This window comes from Mustela putorius, unplaced genomic scaffold (genome assembly GCF_011764305.1).
Source record: "Mustela putorius furo isolate JIRA1106 unplaced genomic scaffold, ASM1176430v1.1 tig00000450_pilon_pilon_pilon, whole genome shotgun sequence".
NCBI lineage: Eukaryota > Metazoa > Chordata > Mammalia > Carnivora > Mustelidae > Mustela > Mustela putorius.
In genome coordinates this window covers 5,017,047-5,038,592 of record NW_025421385.1, presented here as the reverse complement: position 1 = coordinate 5,038,592, position 21,546 = coordinate 5,017,047, and the positions used below count along the sequence as shown (strand labels likewise).

Genomic DNA, 21,546 nt, shown 5'->3' with positions numbered 1-21,546 from the left:
ACCAAGAGTTGGACACTCAACTGATTGTGCCACCCAGGTGTTCCTGCTTGTTATTAGAGCTTTGAAGGGACATGTGACATAGTAGTTTAAAAAGTATGGGTGCAAACCCAGACCCTTGACTGGCTCTGCCAACTTTGTAACTTTGGGCAAATTACTTGTCATTTATGGTTCTCCGTTTTCTCACCTATATAAGGAGGTAGTAAGTCTCTCACAGGTATACAAGGAGTTAGAAGAGGTGAGTTAATACACATAAAGCACTTGGAAAATGTCGTTACACTGTATAAGTGTTAACTAGAATGCAAGGTCCATAAGGGTGAGGATTTTGTCTCTTTTGTATTCTCACTGCCTAGAAGGGTGTCTGGTGGATGGTAGATGTACAATAAATATTTGGTGTGGGTATCTGTGTGAAAGCCTCACTCTTTCAAATACTGCTAAACTTATACTTTAAACTTGTCCTTTCCGTCTGCACATAGCAACTTATTTTATAAAAGTGTTAATTTGGAGGTATAACAGTAGCATATTGAAAACGAACTGAAAATTGGCTAAAAATTCACATTCAGTATTTATATTTATTAACAAAGCAAGCTTTTATTGCATCTCTACTATGTACCAAACACATCCTGGAGGTGGAGATATTAATTCTGTTGAGAAAAACTCTTTGACATAGTTGGGTAATAGTGGGTTTTTGAGCCAGACAGCCCTCAGTTTTGAATCTTGGCTTTACTCCTTTGCGGCTGTATTTGTCAACAGTTGCCATAGTAATACGCCGTAATAGACGACTCTGAAACTTACTGGCTTAATAGAACAAGCATTGGTTTTTGTGCTCTTCAGCCTTTATTGTATGGTGGCTGAGAGTCTACTGATTAGGCTTAGCTGAACTTGACCTGTGCCAGCTGCCGGTGGGTTTAGATCTTTGTGTTCTTTCTGGGCTCACTCTGAAGGGGCAGCAGCTAGTAGGAGCGTGCTCTTCCGGCAGGGCCCTGGAGTACCAGAGCCACACCAAACTGCTTCAGCACGTTTAAGGCCTCTGCTCCTGTCTGCTAACGATGCATTAGCCCAGTGATTGTCCACTGTGGATGATTTTGCCCCTCTCAGAATTTGACAGTATCTGGAGAAACTCTGGGTCGGCAAAACTACAGGGGGTGGAGATACCGGTGGCATCTAGTAGGCAAATGCCAGGGATATTGCTGAACATCTTAAAATGAACAGGGAAGCCCCTGCACAACAAAAGATGATCTTACCCCAAATGTCAGTAGCACTGAAATTAAGAAGCTGCATTGACAGGCCATTCAGTCCATAGTGAGAAGGGGACTAGAATAAATACTTGCTGAAAAATAGTCTATACTATCATACTGGCTTTGAGGTATCATGTTAACTTTTTAGAATCTGTTTCCTTGTTCACTAAATTATAAGGTCCACCTCATAAAATTGTTTGGAAGAATAAAGATAACAAATGTAGGGTATCTGATACTGTACTCAGTATGGTTCTTGTGATCATGAACATGAAAACAATTTCTTGTCTTGAAGGAGTCTACAGTCTTGAGTGAAAGATAACATATATTACATTAAATCATTCAAGAATATGTAAGTTTAGGGGCACCTGGGTGGCTCAGTAGGTTAAAGCCTCTGCCTTCAGCTCAGGTCATGATCTCAGGGTTCTGGGATCAAGCCCCGCATCGGGCTCTTTGCTCAGCAGGGAGCCTGCTTCGTCCTCTCTCTCTGCCTGCTTCTCTGCCTACTTGTGATCTCTCTGTCAAATAAATAAATAAAATCTTTAAAAAAAGAATATGTAAGTCTAGGGGTGCTTGGGTGGCTCAGTGGGTTAAAGTCTCTGCCTTCAACTCAGGTCATGATGTCATGGTCCTGGGATTGAGCCCCGCATTGGGCTCTCTGCTTGGCAGGGAGGCTGCTTCCTCCTCCTCTCTCTCTGCCTGCCTCTCTGCCTACTCGTGATCTCTGTCTGTTAAATAAATAAAAAATCTTAAAAAAAAAAAGAATATGTAAGTTTATCATACATTCATAAAGTGACAGACAGGAAGAAGATTAAAGTTAAACGTAGGCCATCAAACTGGTAATTTGGGTGGTTAAGTTATTAAGGACTTGTCCGAATCTGTGGAGATCTTACAAAGCGGTATGTGAATGAAGTTAACTCTCATTGGTACAAATAGAAAATGTTATGTTTCAATGAATCAGTAATAATTCTCTCATTAAATTTGCCTAGTTATTCAAATTTGAGTTGTGAGATACTGTTTTATAGGATTAGCCTCGGTGATAGATAAGTCCCAAATACTGTGAAGGTCTGGCTGTTAGGGATATTAGTTGTGTAGTACACACATGGACAAATGAGATTGCTAAACTCTTTGCTTGGGATGTGATATGAAATTAGTGAAACTTTCTCTAAATATTAAATATGAAGATGACTCTGATTTTTTTTACATTTTTAAAATGGGTTTGTTTTTAATGATTATAGCTTTGAAATGTATATCTTGGGTGTAGGCTATTATGATGACCATTGTCAGAGGTTTGTAAGATGGTTAAATGCATTTTCATTTTTTTAAAAGATACTGTTCATTTGAGAGAGAGTGAGAGAGAACATGTGGGGACCGGCGAAGGGCAGAGGGAGAGGGAGAGGGAGAGGGAGAAGCAGACTCCCTGCTGAGCAGGGAGCCTGAGATAAATGCATTTTCAATATTTTTTCCAAGAAGGATCCCAGCCTGGCAACTGTAATTAATAATACAGGTTTATAATATTGCTCATTACTTGCTGTAGTCTCATAGGAATAGTCTGTGTTGATGGTGGAGCAAGAGTTTTAAGTTGCCTTTCAATTCAGTTTTCAGTTGATTTTTTCCTATTTCTCAAGGTTGTCTCTTGCACATTGGCTGTTGAACTGTCTTGTTTGTTTGGGATGGGCTTTGAGGAGAACAGGCATCAGTACAGTTACCTTTTATTAGGCCGTTGCTGCTTTGACTATTGTGGCTTCCTTATTTGTTGAAAGAATTAATCAAGAGTCTTCGAGAATCTTCATATAAACTACTTTCGCCTTTGTTCTCTGGAGTGACAAATGGACATTAAATCCAAATTTAATAATCTGCAAAGTCTCCTTTTTCATTACCTAGGTTAAGGCTTAATTTTTGCCTATATATGATCTTAATTATGAGTGAAATATAAAATAAAAGTAAGATCTGCATATCTCTATCTCTCTGATAGTTTACATGTTAAACTATAAATGATTGATTGTTGATTTTTAGGAATATTGAGTAGAGCTGTGAAATACTTTAGGTTATATATTGATCTGTGGAGTTTTTAATTTAGCAGTGCTGTTTGATGAAAGGGAGCATATCTTTATGTTTTAGGTAGAGAAACTGTTAACAGTTGACTTTGAACTTTAAACAGATAATTTAGTGAGGGTTAGTTTCATGACTTCTGTCTTTCTAGTTTTGATTTGGAAGTTTCCTTTTTATTTTACTCTACCAGGCATATTAAGGCCTGCTGTGTATCAGATATTTAATTAGGGTTTTTATGGCCTGAGGTATATTAAAATTTCTTAGATTCCTAATAGAACTTATTTGAAAAAGGATTTCAAGACATTCTGAAAACAATAAATTTTGTTTACCTCAGGTTTTCTCAAAGTTTAACAATTTTAAAAATAATATGTCTTCTCAGAGTCTTAAATTTTTAAGCTTTATTTAGGTAATACATTTTAATATTTAAGAAGAATTAGTATTCAGAATAGATTTGAAAATGAGTTTGCTTTTAGGGGATTATTATTTGTAAGCAAGTGTTTTCCAGGGCCACCTGAGATAAAACGTTTTGTCTGTGACTTATCCAAAAAGAGTTTCCTAGGATCTGATACGGTTAAATTATTGTTGTAAGAGACTTCTCAGTCAGTTCAGTGCCTTATCACTGATATTAACCTCCATATTTCTAAGATTGTCCCTTAAATAACCAAAGGAATATAATAAAAAATGGAGTGAATCCAGATTCTCAGGGCTATTCATATTCCAGAAACATTGAAATGTTTCTCTTAGCTATGAAAGGAAAGTTTGAGATGTTTAGACTGTTGGCCCATCTTGAGGTAGCACGGCCTCCGGGAATTGAGTGAAGCAGTCAGCGATACAACCTTCCTTATTCTAACCCTCTTCCCTCCAAAGTCGGCAAACGAAATGGGCTTTGGAGTAGTTGAAGGTTCTATCACTTGAGCTTGACCACCCGTCCTAGTGCTTGCTTATAGTCGAAGACCTAAATTTGTTTTATGAGTGAATGAATTCAGCATTTATACTTAACTTTTGGGTTGAATTTCAGCAGAAAACTAGTTTTCAACGGAACCTGCCTTAGCTTTACTCTAAGAACATTGCAATCAGACATTTCAGCAAGTAGCCTTAGAACTAAATTCAGTTAATTATTTCATTGGGAAAGCATTGTATGTCTTAATAAATTCAGCTCTTTAAAACAAATAGTTTGTAAGTAAATTAGGCACTTCCTGAAATCTCATTTTGACCTACCGTAGAAAACTGTTTTCCCCAGTCCAAAAACAGTACCATCAGGTAAACAGCCTATCTAGCATGACCTTGGCCATCTCCATGCTTCATATTGGCGTGATTTATTTATTTATTTATCCATCTATTTATTTATTTATTTTTACTATTTTGTAAGGAATTGATTAAGCTTTAAAGAAGTGTGTATGTATTGTATTCTTTGGGGTTAGAGAACAGTGATTGCTTTGATTTATCTCTTGCCTTTTTATTTATAAATTGTACGAAAGCCGTATAAATTTGCAATTTTAATAGATTAAAGCAAAAGAGAAAGTGAAATTTGAAAGGTAATTAAAAGCATGAAGACTGAAGAGATCTGAGTACAAACCAGTAAAATTTTGGCATCATTCTTTTTTTTTTTTTAAAAGATTTTATTTATTTTTTTGACAGAGAGAGATCACAAGTAGACAGAGAGGCAGGCAGAGAGAGAGAGAGAAGCAGGCTCCCTGCTGAGCAGAGAGCCCGATGTGGGACTCGATCCCAGGACCCTGAGATCATGACCTGAGCCGAAGGCAGCGGCTTAACCCACTGAGCCACCCAGGCGCCCTGGCATCATTCTTTTATTTCAGACTTGTGTGTGACCTGTGCTAGGCACCAGGCACAAGAAGAATATGAAAAGATGCAGTTCCTGCCCTCATAGTATCTGTTATGGCCGTAATCCTGTTATATAGTAACAAGGACCTGAACTAAGGCAGTGAGGTTGAAATGAAGAATAGAGGACAGATTAAATGTGGGGGTTAAGAATGAGAGAGGGCTTTCGTAGTGGTGCTATTTATTTAAAGTAGAGAATACAGGGCAAGATTTTATAACTTACTATTATAGAGAAACCAAGAGTAACATCAAAAACATACTCTATTAACAAAAGAAATAATTTAACACTCTCTAAGCCTCATTGTTCTTAACAATGTGGGAACATTGAAGGAGGCTGGTATACAAGATGGTTATCAGATGTGACCAAAATTTGTGCCAAAGAAAGCAGGTCTCTTTTTAAGAGCTGAATTAATAATTTTGAAATAGTGTATGAGGTTGATAATACTTACGCAGCAAAATTTCAATCCATTTCAAAGAGCCTTAGATAGCATTTGTAATCCATGGTCAGAACTATATATTTAATCTTCTAGACTCATCTTCTGGGTTTGAAGTCACACCTGTAATACAAACTCAGTTTGACTCAGATAATCATATTCTTCTCTTTCTCTCTTTTTTGAAATTACCATATTTTTTATTGAAATAAATGGTAGAAGTAATAAAAACATAAAGGTTTTCATTTCTATAAAAGTTCAGTTATGCTAAGAAGGATGTATATCATGATTGTTAAGGCAGTGATCCCAATCAGTAAAAGGTGAAAATATCAGGATGTGGTTATGTAATAGTGGTACAGTAATCCTAAATTTTGAGATATAAGTAGAGAAGAAATTATTTAAAAAAACACAGTTGGACTCTGAAAGTAAACCTGAATCTGAAGAGAGTTTTTATAAACGTTTTACCAGACATTTTGAATGAGAAAACTGAATGTGAGTTTCTGGTGTGATTAGGATGTATAGTTTTTAGGTCTTTAGAAGGGGCCTTGGGGCCTGGGTGGCTCAGCGGGTTAAAGCCTCTGCCTTAGGCTCAGGTCATGATCCCGGGGTCCTGGGATTAAGCCCAGCATCAGGCTCTCTGCTTACCAGGGAGCCTGCTTCCTCCCCCTCTCTCTGCCTGCCTCTCTGCCTGCTTGTGATCTCTGCCTGTCAAAAAAATAAATAAAATCTTTTAAAAAAAGAAGAAGAAGAGGGGCATTATACTCTACAAATTAAGTGTCCAAACTCTGTATGCAATCTAGGTGTTCTAGGATTGGGCCTAGCTACTCTTGTCACCTCTCATGTATTAAACATTAATGATAATGGTGCCTGTCTTTCAGCAGTGTTATGAGGATGAAGTGACTTAATGCACATAAAGTGCTGAGCATAGAAGCTAGTTCATACTAGAACACTCATAATAAAACACACTTCAGTGTAGTCAGCACCTAGGAGATGTTGAATGACCTAGTCATTGCACTCATGATACTTCCATATTGAAATGGAAAGTGCAGATAGCATTTTGTTTCTTTGACGTCATTGGTTTTATCATTTGGAGTTTATCCTGAGATCAGTCCATCAGGCTTATTTGAGAAATTTCTGAAATTTGGAAGAGTTCCTGTGCTGCATATGACTTAGTGATTTAATTTTTTACCATGAGAATGAAAAAATCACTACATGATTTCTGTGAACGCTTTTAAATTGTATTAGCCAATAATTGAATAAATATTAGCTTTGTCTGTGTGCTGTATATTGTGTGAGGCATTTTGGATGAAAAATAATACTAAAGAGGACCAGGTACTGGTTTCTGGCTCAGGGGATGATCTGCAAGAGACATGTATGTACATCCTTGCATTTCATGTGGTAGGGGCTGCGAGAGGGGTGCGTATATAAGTGCTCTAAAGTCCTCACTTTGGAGAGGAAAACAGCTGTTTCTAGGAATCAGAGAATTCAGAAAATCACAGGAAGAGGAACACTTGAACTCAGTATTGTATGTTGAGGAGTATTTGACATGTTTTGAGGGAGGGAAGGAAGAAGAAAGGTGTTTCAGGAAAGAAAAAAGTATCTGCCTTTTTAAAAAAAAGTACTCCCCGTTTTTTTATAGGACAGTGAATTATGTGGCTAAACATGCAGGTAACAGCAAAAACAAAGGTTTAAAAAGTAGTTAGAGACTTTTTAAAGAGCCTGGTGTATAGGAGTTTGGACTTTACACTGTCAAAAATTATGTCCTAAAACTCTTTGTGTCATGAAACTCTTGTTGGCTTTCATATTTTTATTTTTATTTTTTTATTTTTTAAAGATTTAATTTATTTATTTGACAGAGATCACAAGCAGGCAGAGAGGCAGGCAGAGAGAGAGGAGGAAGCAGGCTCCCCGTTGAGCAGAGAGCCCGATGCGGGGCTTGATCCCAGGACCCTGAGATCATGACCTGAGCTGAAGGCAGAGGCTTTAACACACTGAGCCACCCAGGCGCCCCCAAAAGGTTATTTTTCTTAAGGAGCTGGAAGGGGTCTATCATGAAAATTACTTAACTAGTATTGACCAGGTAATTTCTGACTGATTGGTTTAAGAGTCCATTTGGAGAGTCAATGCTGTAATTAAGTCTTGGTTTGGTGACATGAGGCTTACCACAAGAAACTCCATTTGGAACTGTCGTCTTGTTTTTTTTGTTTTTGTTTTTGTTGTCGTATTTTTAAAGATTTTATTTATAAATAAATAAGTAGGGGCTTTAACCCACTGAGCCACCCAGGAGCCCCTCATATTTTTATTTTAATTGCTTACATAATGTTTGTTTTCCAATGCAGTTATTATTATTTAGCTTCTAGAAAAATAATCATCTGTTTTACTAATCAAGGTTTGTTTCCAGAGTGGTTTCAGCTTCTTTCCCAATTTTATCTATGCTCAAATGATGAAGACTTCCTAAAATTTAGGTTATACACATTTTATAAGCCACAGATTTCATATTTTAGTTATTACTAGTTCCTGTTTCCCCCACCCTTACATCTGCTGGTACAAATGCCTTTTCTTGCATAGCATTGTGCCATTAGTAGAAGATGATTATAGAGGCCTAATATATGAAGATTTACAAAATGGTTCCTGTAATAGTTATTGTGTAGCGTAAGAAGACTTACTGGCTGCTTGTCAAGAATTAATATGGAGATGGAAAAGGGATAAGACATTTATCTCCCCCAAAAGCACAAGACTTTTAAAAAAAATTTTTTTTTTTTTTTTTTTAAGATTTCATTTATTTATTTGATAGGAGAGAGAGAGATCACAAGTAGGCAGAGAGCAGGCAGAGGCAGAAGAGCTGGGGGGGGGGGGAAGCAGGCTCCCTGCTGAGCGGAGAGCGCAGTTGGGGCTCCATCCTGCGGCCCTGAGATCATGACCTGAGCCGAAGGCTTAACCCCCTGAGCCACCCAGGCACGCCAGCACAAGACATTTTGATATATTCAGTCTGTTTTTTGCTTTTGGAGTGTGTTTGTATGTGTTCTACACAATGCTTTCATTGATTTTTGCTGAACTTTTGTATCTCTGGCTAAATCCTGTGTTTGAATTGATAAAGGAGTATAGTTCTGACATGAATATTTGTTGGTTTCTGCAATTGTGTTAATAAGTAGATGAACATGAAAATCAAAAGACATGTTGAAACTTCATTTGTTCCTAAATGACAAGAGCAGCTTTGCTGCATTGGATAATGGTTTTGAATACTGAAAGAACATTGTGCTATTCATGGTGAATGACTATAGACACAGCAAACTTTCAAATTTAATCTGTATTATTTTCTCTCTAAGTGCGATAAGTCTAGAGCCAGTCAGTAAAACAAACAAAATATCATTTTGGTATTTTATTTTATTTATATATTTTTAAGGGTGAGGAGAGAATATGCATTGTGAGGGAGGAGTAGAGAGAGAGAATCCCAGGCACCCTCCATGCCCAGCACCAGAGCCCAACTTGGGACTCAGTCCACAACCCTGAGATCATGACAGCCAAAATTAAGAGTCGGATGTATAACTGATTAAGCCACCCAGGTGTCCCCGTTCTGGGATTTTAAAATAAAACCAGTTGTACTGCCCAAAATACCATGTCTTTTCTTTCCTCTTAACATATTTGCTTAAGATAAGCTCACTAATGTTGACTGCATTAGAGTTGGTATATTTTTTGTTACTTCCTAAGAGAAGGAGTTCAACAAATACACATTTGTATGTGTGTTTCATGCCTACTATGTCATATAGGAAATACAATATAAGGTTGTAAGGTGTCTTACACTGTAGAAGCACCAGAAACAGTATTTTAAAAGATTATCAATCTATTATGCAAAATACAAGGCAAAGAGTACGTTCTTTTAAAATTTATTTTTATAAAATTTTAAGCAGAAATTGCTCTTTAATACCTCTTAGTGTTTCACTGAAATGCTTTTGGAAAGCCATGTTTTATTAGTTACGTGTTTGACAGAAGATTTTATCTTTAATTGTAGATTTCTTAAAAGGTTAATGGAAAGATTTGCCATATTACTTCTATTTTCTCATTGTGAAAAATCTGTCATTTCTATTTAAAATGAAGTGAGCAGCAACTAATAGCATTAGACATGATTGTTGTTAACCTCTTCTTCAGAAAATAACATGCCATTGGGTAGAAATAGAATTGGTGAGCCACAGAGAAGGTCTGTACTTAAACAGTGGGGTTAATGAATGTCTCTTCTTCTTTCTTTCCCTTTTTTGGCCTTCAAAGTTGCAGTTAACTTGGGCTGTTTGAAATGATTTTCTTTGACTGTATTGTGACATTGTTTTAATTGAATGAAGCTGCAGAACTAGCGTGATAAATCAACACAGAATGAATTTTAATGCAAGGCAAATGATATTAACTTGGAAATTGGTTGCAGTAGACAAAGCAGCTGCTATGATAATTTTTTTTTTTTTATTCTTACAGCATTTTGAGAAGGATGACCTTGACAGTTTCAATTGTGTTAGAATCCCAGTGGTATGCACTTTAACACACTTGAGCTGTTTGTTGGTTTTTGGGCAGTAGAGATTGTTTCATTTTTTAGGTTAGGAAATTTTGGTTTGCAGTTTTAATACATTGGTTTTGACTGGTTTTAAAGTATTTCCTATTTAGATAATGATTGTGAGGATTACTTAGTTGTGGTAGAAGACCATGTAATCATAACACTGTGGTTCTGGCAGAAAAGGTTTAATAAGTGAAAGAATAGGATGTGTCAGAAAGGGTCTTCTAAGTGTGTGTCACGAAGTTTATGCCAAGCAGTTTGACAAAGAACACAAATCAAAAATAATTACGTACTACTTATTGGAAGCACTAAGTTATCTCTGTTTATTAATGTATTTTTCTAGACATTCTTTTCCATTTGTATATCCAATACATGAGTTGCCTTGGAAAAGGATCTGTATAGAGCACAATATTACTGAGGGAGAGAAGAGCTGACAAGGCCACTTACTTTAAGAAACAGTCAAGGTAACACATAGAGTAACAGCATTTTCACACATTTCATGAGAGCAGGAAGAGTTTCTCCTCTGCCTCCACTTCTTCCTTTTTTCTTCTTTTTTAAATCCCTAGCATCTCTTTTACTCTATCACATAGCAGACCTTGAATAAATGTTTTAGTGAGTTAAATTTAAAGATGTTGTACTAAAAAAAAAATAACCAAACTAAACAAAAAGAGGGAAGGTGAGATGTGCAGATTCTTGTCTCTCTTCATGCTGTTTTGAGGGGATGAGGGGCGTGAAGTTTTAAGGAATTTGTATGTTTAAAAAGGTAGAGTTTGGGGGCGTGCCTGGGTGGCTCAGCCAGTTAAGTGTCTGCCTTCAGCTCAGGTCATGGGATCTAGCCCCTGTTCAGCCTCCCTGCGTAGCAAGGAGTCATCTTTTCTCTCTGCCCCTCCCCTGCTCATTCTCTCTCTCTGTCTTTCTCTGTCTCTCTTTGTCGCTCTCAAATAAATAAGAAAAAGGTAGAGTTAGGAAGTAGCAGGTAAGTAGGGCCAGGCTTGCAGGTAGACTTTCTGTGGTATGTGCCTTATTTCTCTTCCTCAGACTCTCATTCTGATGTAGTTTTACCCCATATTGCCTGAAATTATGTTAGTTCTGGATCTCTTTAGGTTAAAAGGCAAGCAACATCTTTAAAAATGCTGTGGACTTCTCTGTTCTAAGGGCTAGCAGGGTAATTCAGACCAGCTAGTAGATTCGGAGCTAGAAGTTCAGAGCAATTCCAGTAAAATAGGACACAAGACAAAGAAACATTTGCTTGAACTTATCAAAGCCCCAGGAAGATCGAGGGCAGATAATCAAGGATATAAGTCTGGCTTTTAGAAACCTTTCACTGGGTATGTTTTCTAAATCTGGAGAGGACAGTGGAGAGGCTGAACTTTGGGGGACAGAAGTTGAAATTTGTAACCTGTCTATACGGACTGTTCCCCATCTCCAGTCTTTGCTTGGGGGAGGGGTGTTGATGGGTATGAATACGGGAGTAAAAGTGAACCAGAATTTCAGAGGTTCTCACAGATAGTGTGTGTCCGCATCTAATTGTTTTAAGAGGTGATCTTGGATTGTTAGTAATAGAACTTCTGGGAAAAGCTGATGCATATCCTTTGTGGAAGAAGGTAAGGTCATTTTGGGCCTTGCATTATTTTTGTAAGCTGTGATAAGTACAGTGTCTGGCACCCAGTAGAAAATAACCCAAATCATAAGAAGATAGGATGACATTAGCAAAAATCTGAAGAAACAACAAAATAAGAAAAATTAATCCACAGGGGCTCTAGGTATTAGAATTATCAGACTTAGATTTTATAAGAGCTATGCTTATTACGTAGAAGGAGACAAAAGTTAAGTTAGAGAAATACGGCAGGGAAATAGGAGCTGTAAAAGAAGAATTGAACTGGAAAAATTCCTTAACTGGAATGAACAGGTTTACCAGAAGATCGTAGAAGCATTGGACGATAGCTCGGAAGAAAATACTCAGTGTGGAGAGGCAGAGGGATAGAAAAACTGCGAAAAATGAAAGTGAGAAAAGTCTAATGTATGCAGTCGGAGTTTTAGAAGAAGAGAGACTGGCACAGAAGCAGTGTTTGAAAGGAGTGCGTCTGAGAACTTGAATAGCAAAAGCAGTCAAGTCCGAGGTTTGTGAAACTGAATTGTAAAACAGAAGTCATTCCTAGGCACATCATAGTAAAACTTTTGAAAACTAACGTTGAAGAAATGGTAAAAGCAGTGAATGAGGGGAAAAGATTACCTTTAGAGGAGCCATAGTCAGGACTCACTAGCTCATTTTTCAGACACATGACGGAAGAAAACAGGAGACAAACTAAAGGGTCTTTAAGGTGTTGGAAGAACATAACTGTCCAAGTAGAATTCAGTACCCGTCAAGAAGAAGGTAATTTCAGATGAGGACAAAAATGAGAGACTACATTACCAGAAGATGTTCACTAAAGGCAGTGCTTAAAGGTATTTTTTAGGAAGGAGAAACATGATCTTCTTTGGAAAACTGAAGATGAGAAAGTAATAAAGAGCAATGAAAATGGTAAATGTGTGGGTAAATAGAAATGCACATTATTTGTACAGGATGATAATCTGTTGAGTTAAAAATGCACACAAAATTTAGAAAAACAATGGTATATAAACTGAATTAGAATAAATGGTGTTAAATAGTCTGGGGTCCTTGCATTATATGGGAAAGGGGTAAAAGTACAAAATAACATTAGTGTTGGACAATTCGGTGATGCATGTCTAGCCTAAACATGTAACTTTCAGGCTAATAGGAAAAATAAAAGAAAAAGCATGCTCATTTCTGTCTGTGTCCCTGATACCCCCTCCCCACAAAGAAAAAAAAAAAACGAAAAGGAACATAGAGGAGGATTGACCTGTAGAAAGCACTAGGCTCAGTGTTCCAGTTAAAATTCAAGGATTACAAGATTGGTGAAGAAACAGACTCATCGAGATGCTGTTTAAAGAAGTCCTGTTTAAAATACAAGGATAACAAAAGATTGAAAGTAATAGGTTCAAGAAAGATATACTTTGAAAAAAAATTTTTGCCTATTTGAATATCTATAGGCTAAATGGGAGAAGGTATTTCTAGAGATGGAGGGCCATTTCGTAATAGTATTGGTAAAAGGCTACAATAATTTAAAATTTGTATATATCAAATAACAGTGTATAGTAAAGGCAAAATAGAACTACAAGGAGAAATAGACGTAATTATGGAAGAATTTGCATTTTTTTTGGAGCACCTATGGAATATTTAGAAAAATTGACCATATGCTATAGTATAAACTCTGAACAAACAATGCATGATTAATATTCCTGCACAGTATGTGTTCTGATTATAATGTAGAAGTTAGAAATCAATGACAGATGATTAGGAAATTCATGTTTGAAATGAGGAAAACATTTAAATATTAAATAACAATTATTTGATTTGAATGATAAGGGAAATACTACATTATCAAAACTTCGGGTTGCAGCTAAAGCCAGTTTAGAGGAATACTTAATGCTTTAAAAGTATATAAGGAAAGAATAAGGTGCAGTAAGCTAAGCATCCATTTCAGAAAGCTGAAAAAAAGATACATTAAACCCAGCAGAAATAGAAGGAAGGAAATAATAAAGTTCAAGAAAGATACACTTTGAAAAACAAAAAATTTTTAGAGTAGAAATCATTGGAGACAAGAAACCACAAAAGGAAGAGAATCATTGTATCTGGTGGGTCTCATGGCATTATAATAACTGATGATGATTGGGTTATTTCATTCTCTAGTAGGTTAGTCTGAGCTGCGTTAAATGGGAATAATAGGGTTCTAAGAGAGTAAATGCTCCTAACATTGAGATTTAGGCTTTTCACACGAATGTCATTCTTCCTACTATGTTTTACTGGAAAAGCAAGTCACAGTGCTAGCCCAGACTCAAGGGTTGAAATGAGCTACAAGTTTACACTGCATGGCATAGATGTCTCTAGGGGTGAAAGAATAATGGCCATTTTTAAAGTCATTCTACCCCGTTAGCAAAAAACAAAAGTCATTTTTTGAAAAGACTGGAAGACTTGATAAAGAACAAGGAAGACATAGATAACCAGTCAGGAATGAAACAGGAGACAGCACTACAGATTCTCTAGATACTGAGAAGAAGATTAGATCTAAGCCTACATCAACAAATTTGAAAGTTTAAACTAATATGGACATATTTCTAGGTAAATACAGGTTACCAAAATTGACATGAAAGGCTGGAAAAACTGAATTAAAGAACTGAATCCATAATTAAAAACCTTGCACAGAGAAAAACTCTAGGCCCAGGTTGTTTCACCACTGATTTCTATTCAATATTTGAGGAAGAAATCATGTGTCTTCTACAAATCCCATCGGGAGAGTAGAAAAAGAGGGAATGTACCTCAGCACGTTTTGAGGCCAGAATAACTTTGATGCCAAAACCGAAGAAGCATATTATGAGAAGGGGGGATTACAAGCCAATTCCATTTATGAATGTAAATTTTAAAAAATCCTCAAAGTGCTAGCAAACTGAATTAACTTATGAAAAGGATGATGCATCAAGATTAACTCGAGTTTATTTTAGGAAAGTAAGGTTGTTTAACATTTGATAATTGTAATCTACTGCACTAAGAATTAAAGAGAAATATTATGGTTGTCTCAATAGATGGTAAACAAATGTGATAAATTTAAATGTCCACTCATGGTTCAAAAAGAAAAAAAAAAAACCTTTAGCAAACTGAGAAATAGAAGGAAGTTTCCTTGATCTGGTAAAGTTATACCTACAAAAAATCTACAGATTACTTTGAACTTTATGGTCAACTGTTGAAAACTTAATTTTGAAATCTGGAACAAGTGAAGGATGATAGGCTCTTCTTTGACTTTGAACTTGAGATGTATTGGCTAGTGCCATATGGTTGGGAAGGAGAAAGGATATATGACAGTCATTATATGCAGGCGATAGGTTTATTTACCTAAAGAGTAAAAAAGTACCTGCAGAAACAGACTGCAGATTTTAAGGTTTAATACAGAACATTCAGTTACATGTTCATATACAAGAAACAAAAATGAATTAAAAAATCTATATAATAGCAAAAATGAACCCCCAAATATCTAGGAATAAGTCTAACAAAAATGAGTAAAGTCACAATAAAAAAGCCCTATGTATATTCTTGATAGAAATTAAAGAAGACCCGACCAACTAAAGAAATTATACTTTGCTCTTGGTTTTGAAGCCTCTGTTGTAATATCTCAAATTAAAATTACCACCAGTATTATTTCGGAAATTGGTTTTAAAATCTGTACAGAAACAAAAGGAATGAGTAGCTGAGACATTCTTGAGTCAGAGCAAGGTAGAATAACTTGGAATACTGCCTATTAAGATTTATTATAAAGTTATAATAATTAACACAGTGTGATATTAAAGTAAGAATAAGCAAATAGATTGATGTAATAAAATAGAGAATTCAGAAATAGACCCAAGTATATATAGGTGTTATTTATGACAATGATGGCACCATAGAGTAATTGGAAAATAATAGTCTTTTTTTTTTTTAAGATTTTATTTATTTATTTGACAGAGAGCACAAGTAGGCAGAGAGAGAGAGGAGGGAGCAGGCTCCCTGCTGAGCAGAGAGCCCAACATGGGGCTCAATCCCAGGACCCTGGGATCATGACCTGAGCTGAAGGCAGAGGCTTTAACCCACTGAGCCACCCAGGTGCCCTGGAAAAGAATAGTCTTTCCAATAAAATATGATAGGACAATTGGGTGTCCATGTGAGAGAAAGAGAAAAAGCTGTACTATCACAGACATTAATTCGTGGTATACTGTGGACATAAATGTCAAAGAATAGTAATGCTTCTAAAAGTTAATACAGAGGGATATCTTGATCTTGGGATGGGGAATGATCTCATTAACCATGAAGAGAAGACCGATAACTTGAGATACATTAAAATTAATTCAGTCTAATTAAATTCAGTTTACAACACCATTAAAGAACTAGGAGGCAATGGGTACCCGGGTGGCTCAGTCCATAAAGCATCTGCCATCAGCTTGGGTCAAGTCTCTGGGTCTTGGGATTGGGCTCCCCCTGCCCCACTCCCGATCCAGTTCTCTGATCAGCAGGGAGTCTACTTCTTTCTCTCTCTCCCCCTCTATGCATATACTCTCTTTCTCTCAAATAAATAAATATATAATCCTAAAGCAACAACAGCTAAAAACCAACAACCAGAAAGTTAGGAGGCAAGCCACAGGGTGGGAAAAGGTAATTGGTACGCATGAAACCACAAAGTAGAAACCAATTAAGAGGGATGCCTGGGTGGCTCAGTTGATAAAGTGTCTGCCTTCAACTTACGTCATGATCCCAGGGTCCCAGGATCAAGTCACACACCAGGCTCGTTGCTCCACAGGGAGATTGCTATTCCCTCTGCCTCGTACTGTTTGCTTGCTCTCTCTCTTTCTGACAAATAAATAAAATCTTTAAAAAAAAATCAGTTAAGAAAACACAATAGAAAAATAGAAACTTCACATGTGCTTCAAGAGAAGTATAGATCTGAGTAAGCATTAAACTTGAAAAAAATGATGAACTTCATTAGTAATCAGGAGAATGCTAATTCAGACATTGAGCGAGTGTGTCAGGACGGCTCAAGTAAAAAACATTGTTATGAAGGGCTGGAGAAGAAATGGATCAAAACAAATTCTTACCCTCTTCTTTGGGGACCCTACAATGCATACAGCCATTTTAGAAAATATTTCAGCATTATATACAAAGTAGTTCTTTCTGGATATTATCTTCTTTACCAACAGACTTTTACTCAAGGAACTGTGCCTTGTTTATTTTGTATTGTCTCTTTCTTGTTATCCTTCTTAAGTCTTTGGTGAAACTGCTTTGTCTATTTGTATTTAAGTTTGAAGCATGGAACATTGGAATTCTGAACTTACATATTCATGGATGGGGCTCCCCCACTGCAAGCTTCAGTTTGAGGTGAACAGCTGAATTGTCAGCTTTGAGAAAGTAGCCGTGTGCTCTTTATGGAGACAAAGACTCAAGCCTGTTATCTGCAAGTCAGATCCCTGTTTGTTGGCTTTCTTTTTTTCTTTTTATTTTTATTTTTATTTTATTTTCAGCATAACAGTATTCATTATTTTTTCACCACACCCAGTGCTCCATGCAATCCGTGCCCTCTATAATACCCACCACCTGGTACCATTTCCACCTTTTCTTTCTGGTTTTTTACAGAACTCTGTGATTGAGTGTCAAGTTTTTCTGGGGTTCTCTAGGGCAAATTTGCTATGGACCATATCGCATTACATGGACATACTAAGTTGTGTGGGTATTTGATTGAGGGCCTGAGGTTTCCTAAAGTGAATTTGTAGTGGACTTGGTAGGCTATTGATTATCCACTATATGTGCCAGACCATGTATTGAACCTTTTATATGTATTATTCTGTATCTACACTCACTCCTCAGTACAACTCTGCCAGATAGTATCATCTCCATTGTATAATTGAGGCTTATTTGATGTGACTTTCAAATTCCTAATTATTATTCAGTATTGGAGCTTGGATATCAGTTGGAATCTGTGTGCTTTAAGAGTTTTTTTTTTTAAACATTTAATAATAGTTTAGTTCTTGAGTTTATTCAAATTGGAGATGTAGAAAAGGGATTCTGGGTTGGAAGCACGTTCATTGTTAAAAATGGATAATGGCAGGGATTTGGGTTGGTTAAAGAGGTGGATAAAGTACTATATGCCAAGGAACGAGGAAAGGATAAGGGGTTTTATTTGAATATAAAGGCAAATTTCAGAATTGGGGATCTTGTAGAGCTTGATCAGGTGTGTATAGGATCAGTCTATGAGGTTGGTGTGGACAGAGTTGTATCAAAATCCCCTGAGGAAAAATCCCCTGAGGAAAGGGTGCTTTCTCCCAGTTAGACTTGTGTATTATCCTTCTTTGATTTGTCTGTCACTTACGAGATGTGGCAGTATTGGTGAGCAGTTTAGTGAGGGGAATGTGAAAAGCTGTTGGGAATACAGAAGGTTGGAGAAATGCCTTAGCTTCTGGAGCCCTTACAGCAGCGAATGCTGGCATGTTGCTTTTACGTGATGATATACTAATAGTAGGATCAAATGCAAGAAAAAGGTAGGAAGCTGTAAACATCGAATCGGTACCTGCTTGAATAACTGAATTAAAAACCACCATGGCTTTTTTGTGGGATTGATGAATAATACTCACTTTCGTGTATTTTGTGCAGTTGACCTGTGAATGAGGGAACTTTACAGTATTCAGAGTCAGTTTGTGCTTCCCGTTGGCCTTTATACTAGAAGTTTCTGTTGAGGGATGGCAGTTATTTATATATACAGTTACTCTTATCACTGTCCTACTCATGGAAAGAATTAAGGTTCCTTGCAAAACTAGTAGCATAAGTTAAAGTTAGAAATGGAAAAAAAGGAAGAAAAATAAGGTACCGACATAAAATTGTATAAATAATATTATATTCTCAAGACTGAAAAACTTAGTGGAATCCAAATTTGGCCATTGGTGTTATGGAAGCCAACGGAAAACTACTATTCCTTCTGAATAATTGCTTTAGAGAAAATATATTCTTGTTATGTAAATGAGACAGGAAGTTTTCCCAAGGATCTCTGTAAAAAATGGAAGTACTTATTTAACATAATGAACAATTTCTTGTATGCTGCTGACATTCCAGAGTTTTGTGGAAAGGATTTGTATTGGGAGGTGTCTAAGATTTTGTCAGACTCTTTAATATACTGGTTTATTCTGTTCAGATTACATGTTGTTGGCCAGTTCAGTATAGTACCTGTTTTATGTAGATACTGATGTTCGTAATTCATATTTTGTGTTAATACATACGAAACTTCATGCTGAACAATGAGCTCTTGTAATTATGTCCTCAAACTGGGCTACAAATTCATACGTACTCTAAGATTTATTAAAAAAACAGTTTACTTGACAAAGTAAAAATACATTTTAACATAATTTTAAGAGCTATAAATTCAAGCAAGTGAATAATTATAGTGACTTTTTTTTTCTAGTTTAATTTTGTTGGGAGAATCCTTGGACCCAGAGGACTTACTGCTAAACAGCTTGAAGCAGAAACAGGATGTAAAATAATGGTCCGAGGCAAAGGCTCCATGAGGGATAAAAAGAAGGTAAGTCCTTGAACATGAGAGGAAGTCTTGATGTGAATAGCTTACTTACAATTTTGCATTCTAATAATAAAATATCCCGATCTTTTGTGCGTAAAGCACTATACATTACTTCATATCTGAAACTTTTGAACTTTTTTAAGGTGTTGTCATGATTTTTTCTTTTGATTATCAGTTTTCATTTAGCCAACTAAGGTATCACCCAGTCCATCATGTTAACTTATTTTGGTATTTACAATTGAGATGGTGCCAGTTTGGAAACTAGTCACACTATAACATTGTATACATAAAGGTATGTCATTAAAAGTTTTAAAAATGTAAAATGTTTCTGTTGATGAAATTTTAAATGAAAGTAATCAAATGAATAGCTTTGGCTGTGTGTGTGTTGGATTACTGGGAGAGCTATTAAACAGGAAAAGAAAGCTCTAACTAGCCATATGATACTTATCTTGGATTTCACCAACATTTTGTGTTGATTGTGTATTTATTAGATATTTTACTTTATATTGTTCCTGTTTTCTCTTTTTAATTTCTCCTGCCACTTACTGCTCTGCTACTTTAATTAAAGAATACCCAACTATCTACTTTAAATACTGTTTTTTTAAAAGATTTTGTTTATTTATTTGACAGAGAGAAAAAGAAAGATCACAAATAGGCAGAGCGGCAGGCAGAGGGAGGACGGGGTGGGCGGTGGGGGGACAGGACCCCTGCTTAGCAGAGAGCCCAGGACCCTGGGATCATGACCTGAACCTAAAGCAGAGGCTAAACCCTCTGAGCCACCCAGCCGCCCTTTAAATGCTATTTTTAGGAAGGTTTTATATGCTCGTTTCCTCTTCTCTAGTGATACTGTTAGGCAGGATACTTTTTGAATGTGTATCTGTGTAAAATGGTGTTCGACTGATTTTTTTTTTTTTAAGGTTATTTAAAAAAAAAAAATCCACGTATAAATCACATGGTATTTATCTTTGACTGATTTCACTTAGAGAAAATCCTCTAGGTCCATTTAACCCTGAAACTAATGTAACACTGTATGAGAATTATACTTCAGTTTAAAAGAAGAAAACCTAGGTTTGATTGCCAAATATAAAACGTACTGTCAGGGAGGGTATTATTTTTTAAAATACAATGCCTTGAGAAGGCTATCAAGTAATAAACCTGTGGTTAGCTTATGTCGGGAGTGTGCGCATTGAATCACTTTGTGGAGTTTATGGAACAAACATCAGGTCTTCAGAGGAGTCTGATTTTCGGATGTGCTGCTTTTCTGACCTGCCACCTCATTGCATTCACGTTCTCCGCCCGCCTGACTGGATTGCAGTCATTTTCTCAGCTTGCAGACAGATAATGACTTCGCAGTTAAAACATTGGGTATGTGTGGGGAGGGGGTATCCCCAATAATAATGATGATCTTTAAATCTTTTTAAAATCTGTTCTTGTCAGCTGAGTTTAAATATATTTTGAGGCAAGTATGTGAGTTCTCCTTCAGCAACTTTAAATATTGTATTTAAAACATTTATTATTAGAATCTTAAAATATTTAACCATTTTCTGAACCAGCTAAGTGGCCGTCTTACATTGGCGTGCAGTTTGGTTCCCTCTTTGCTCTCTCCCCTCTTCTGGTTGTATTGGCGTTGAGCAATGCTGATTTAAGAGCCATGGAAAAATGAAATCCATAGTGGATGGACAAATAAATCTTAACCTTAAGATTAGTGTATCCGTCAGTTAAACAATTACTCTATAAATCCATGAAAAAACGTGTTTTCCCCTCTCCTCAGCCACTGTTAATTCTGTAGTAATGCTCCCCCCCTTACTCACACACTCCTAGACACCAAGAATTAGAGCTTAGAATTTGTGTAGTAAGACATACATGAAATTTTTGTTTTTGTTTTTGATTGGGGTTGAAATTTTTATCCTGAAGAACATACTCTGCTGTCTTTGACAAAAGAACCAAATAGTTAAGACAGTGAGCTTTGTGACCACATTGTTTAGGTTTGAATCTTGGTTCGGTCACTTAGCAGTTTTGTGATGGACAAGTTACTTAATCTCCTGCTGTATAAAAATAGGAGTAGTAAAGGTGCTTGTGAGGATTAAATTAGAATAGTACTTTGGATCATAGTAAGTGATCAGTTAATGATTAATCCTAATAAATTTTATCTTTAGGGGCTCTTGGGTGGATCAGTTGGTTAAGCAACTGCCTTCGGCTCAGGTCATGATTCCGGAGTCCCAGGATTGAGTCCAGCATCAGGCTTCCAGCTCTGCCCGGAGTCTGCTTCTGCTTCTCCCTCTGACCGACGCTCTCTCTTACTTGCTCTCTCT

The 21,546-nt window shown here is 36.6% G+C and overlaps 1 protein-coding gene across 8 annotated transcripts in view; it reads left to right on the top strand.

The window, feature by feature from the left end:
* QKI (QKI, KH domain containing RNA binding) overlaps positions 1–21,546 on the top strand; it is a 160,396-nt gene that overhangs the window by 41,980 nt on the left and 96,870 nt on the right. For all 8 annotated transcript variants that reach the window (XR_006606790.1, XM_045080067.1, XM_045080066.1 and 5 more), the window contains exon 3: positions 19,121–19,237. Coding sequence is in view for 7 of the 8 variants with exons in the window: in XM_045080067.1 (XP_044936002.1) it covers positions 19,121–19,237 (117 nt within the window). In the remaining variant the exon portion in view is untranslated. The remainder of the gene's footprint in view (positions 1–19,120; positions 19,238–21,546) is intronic.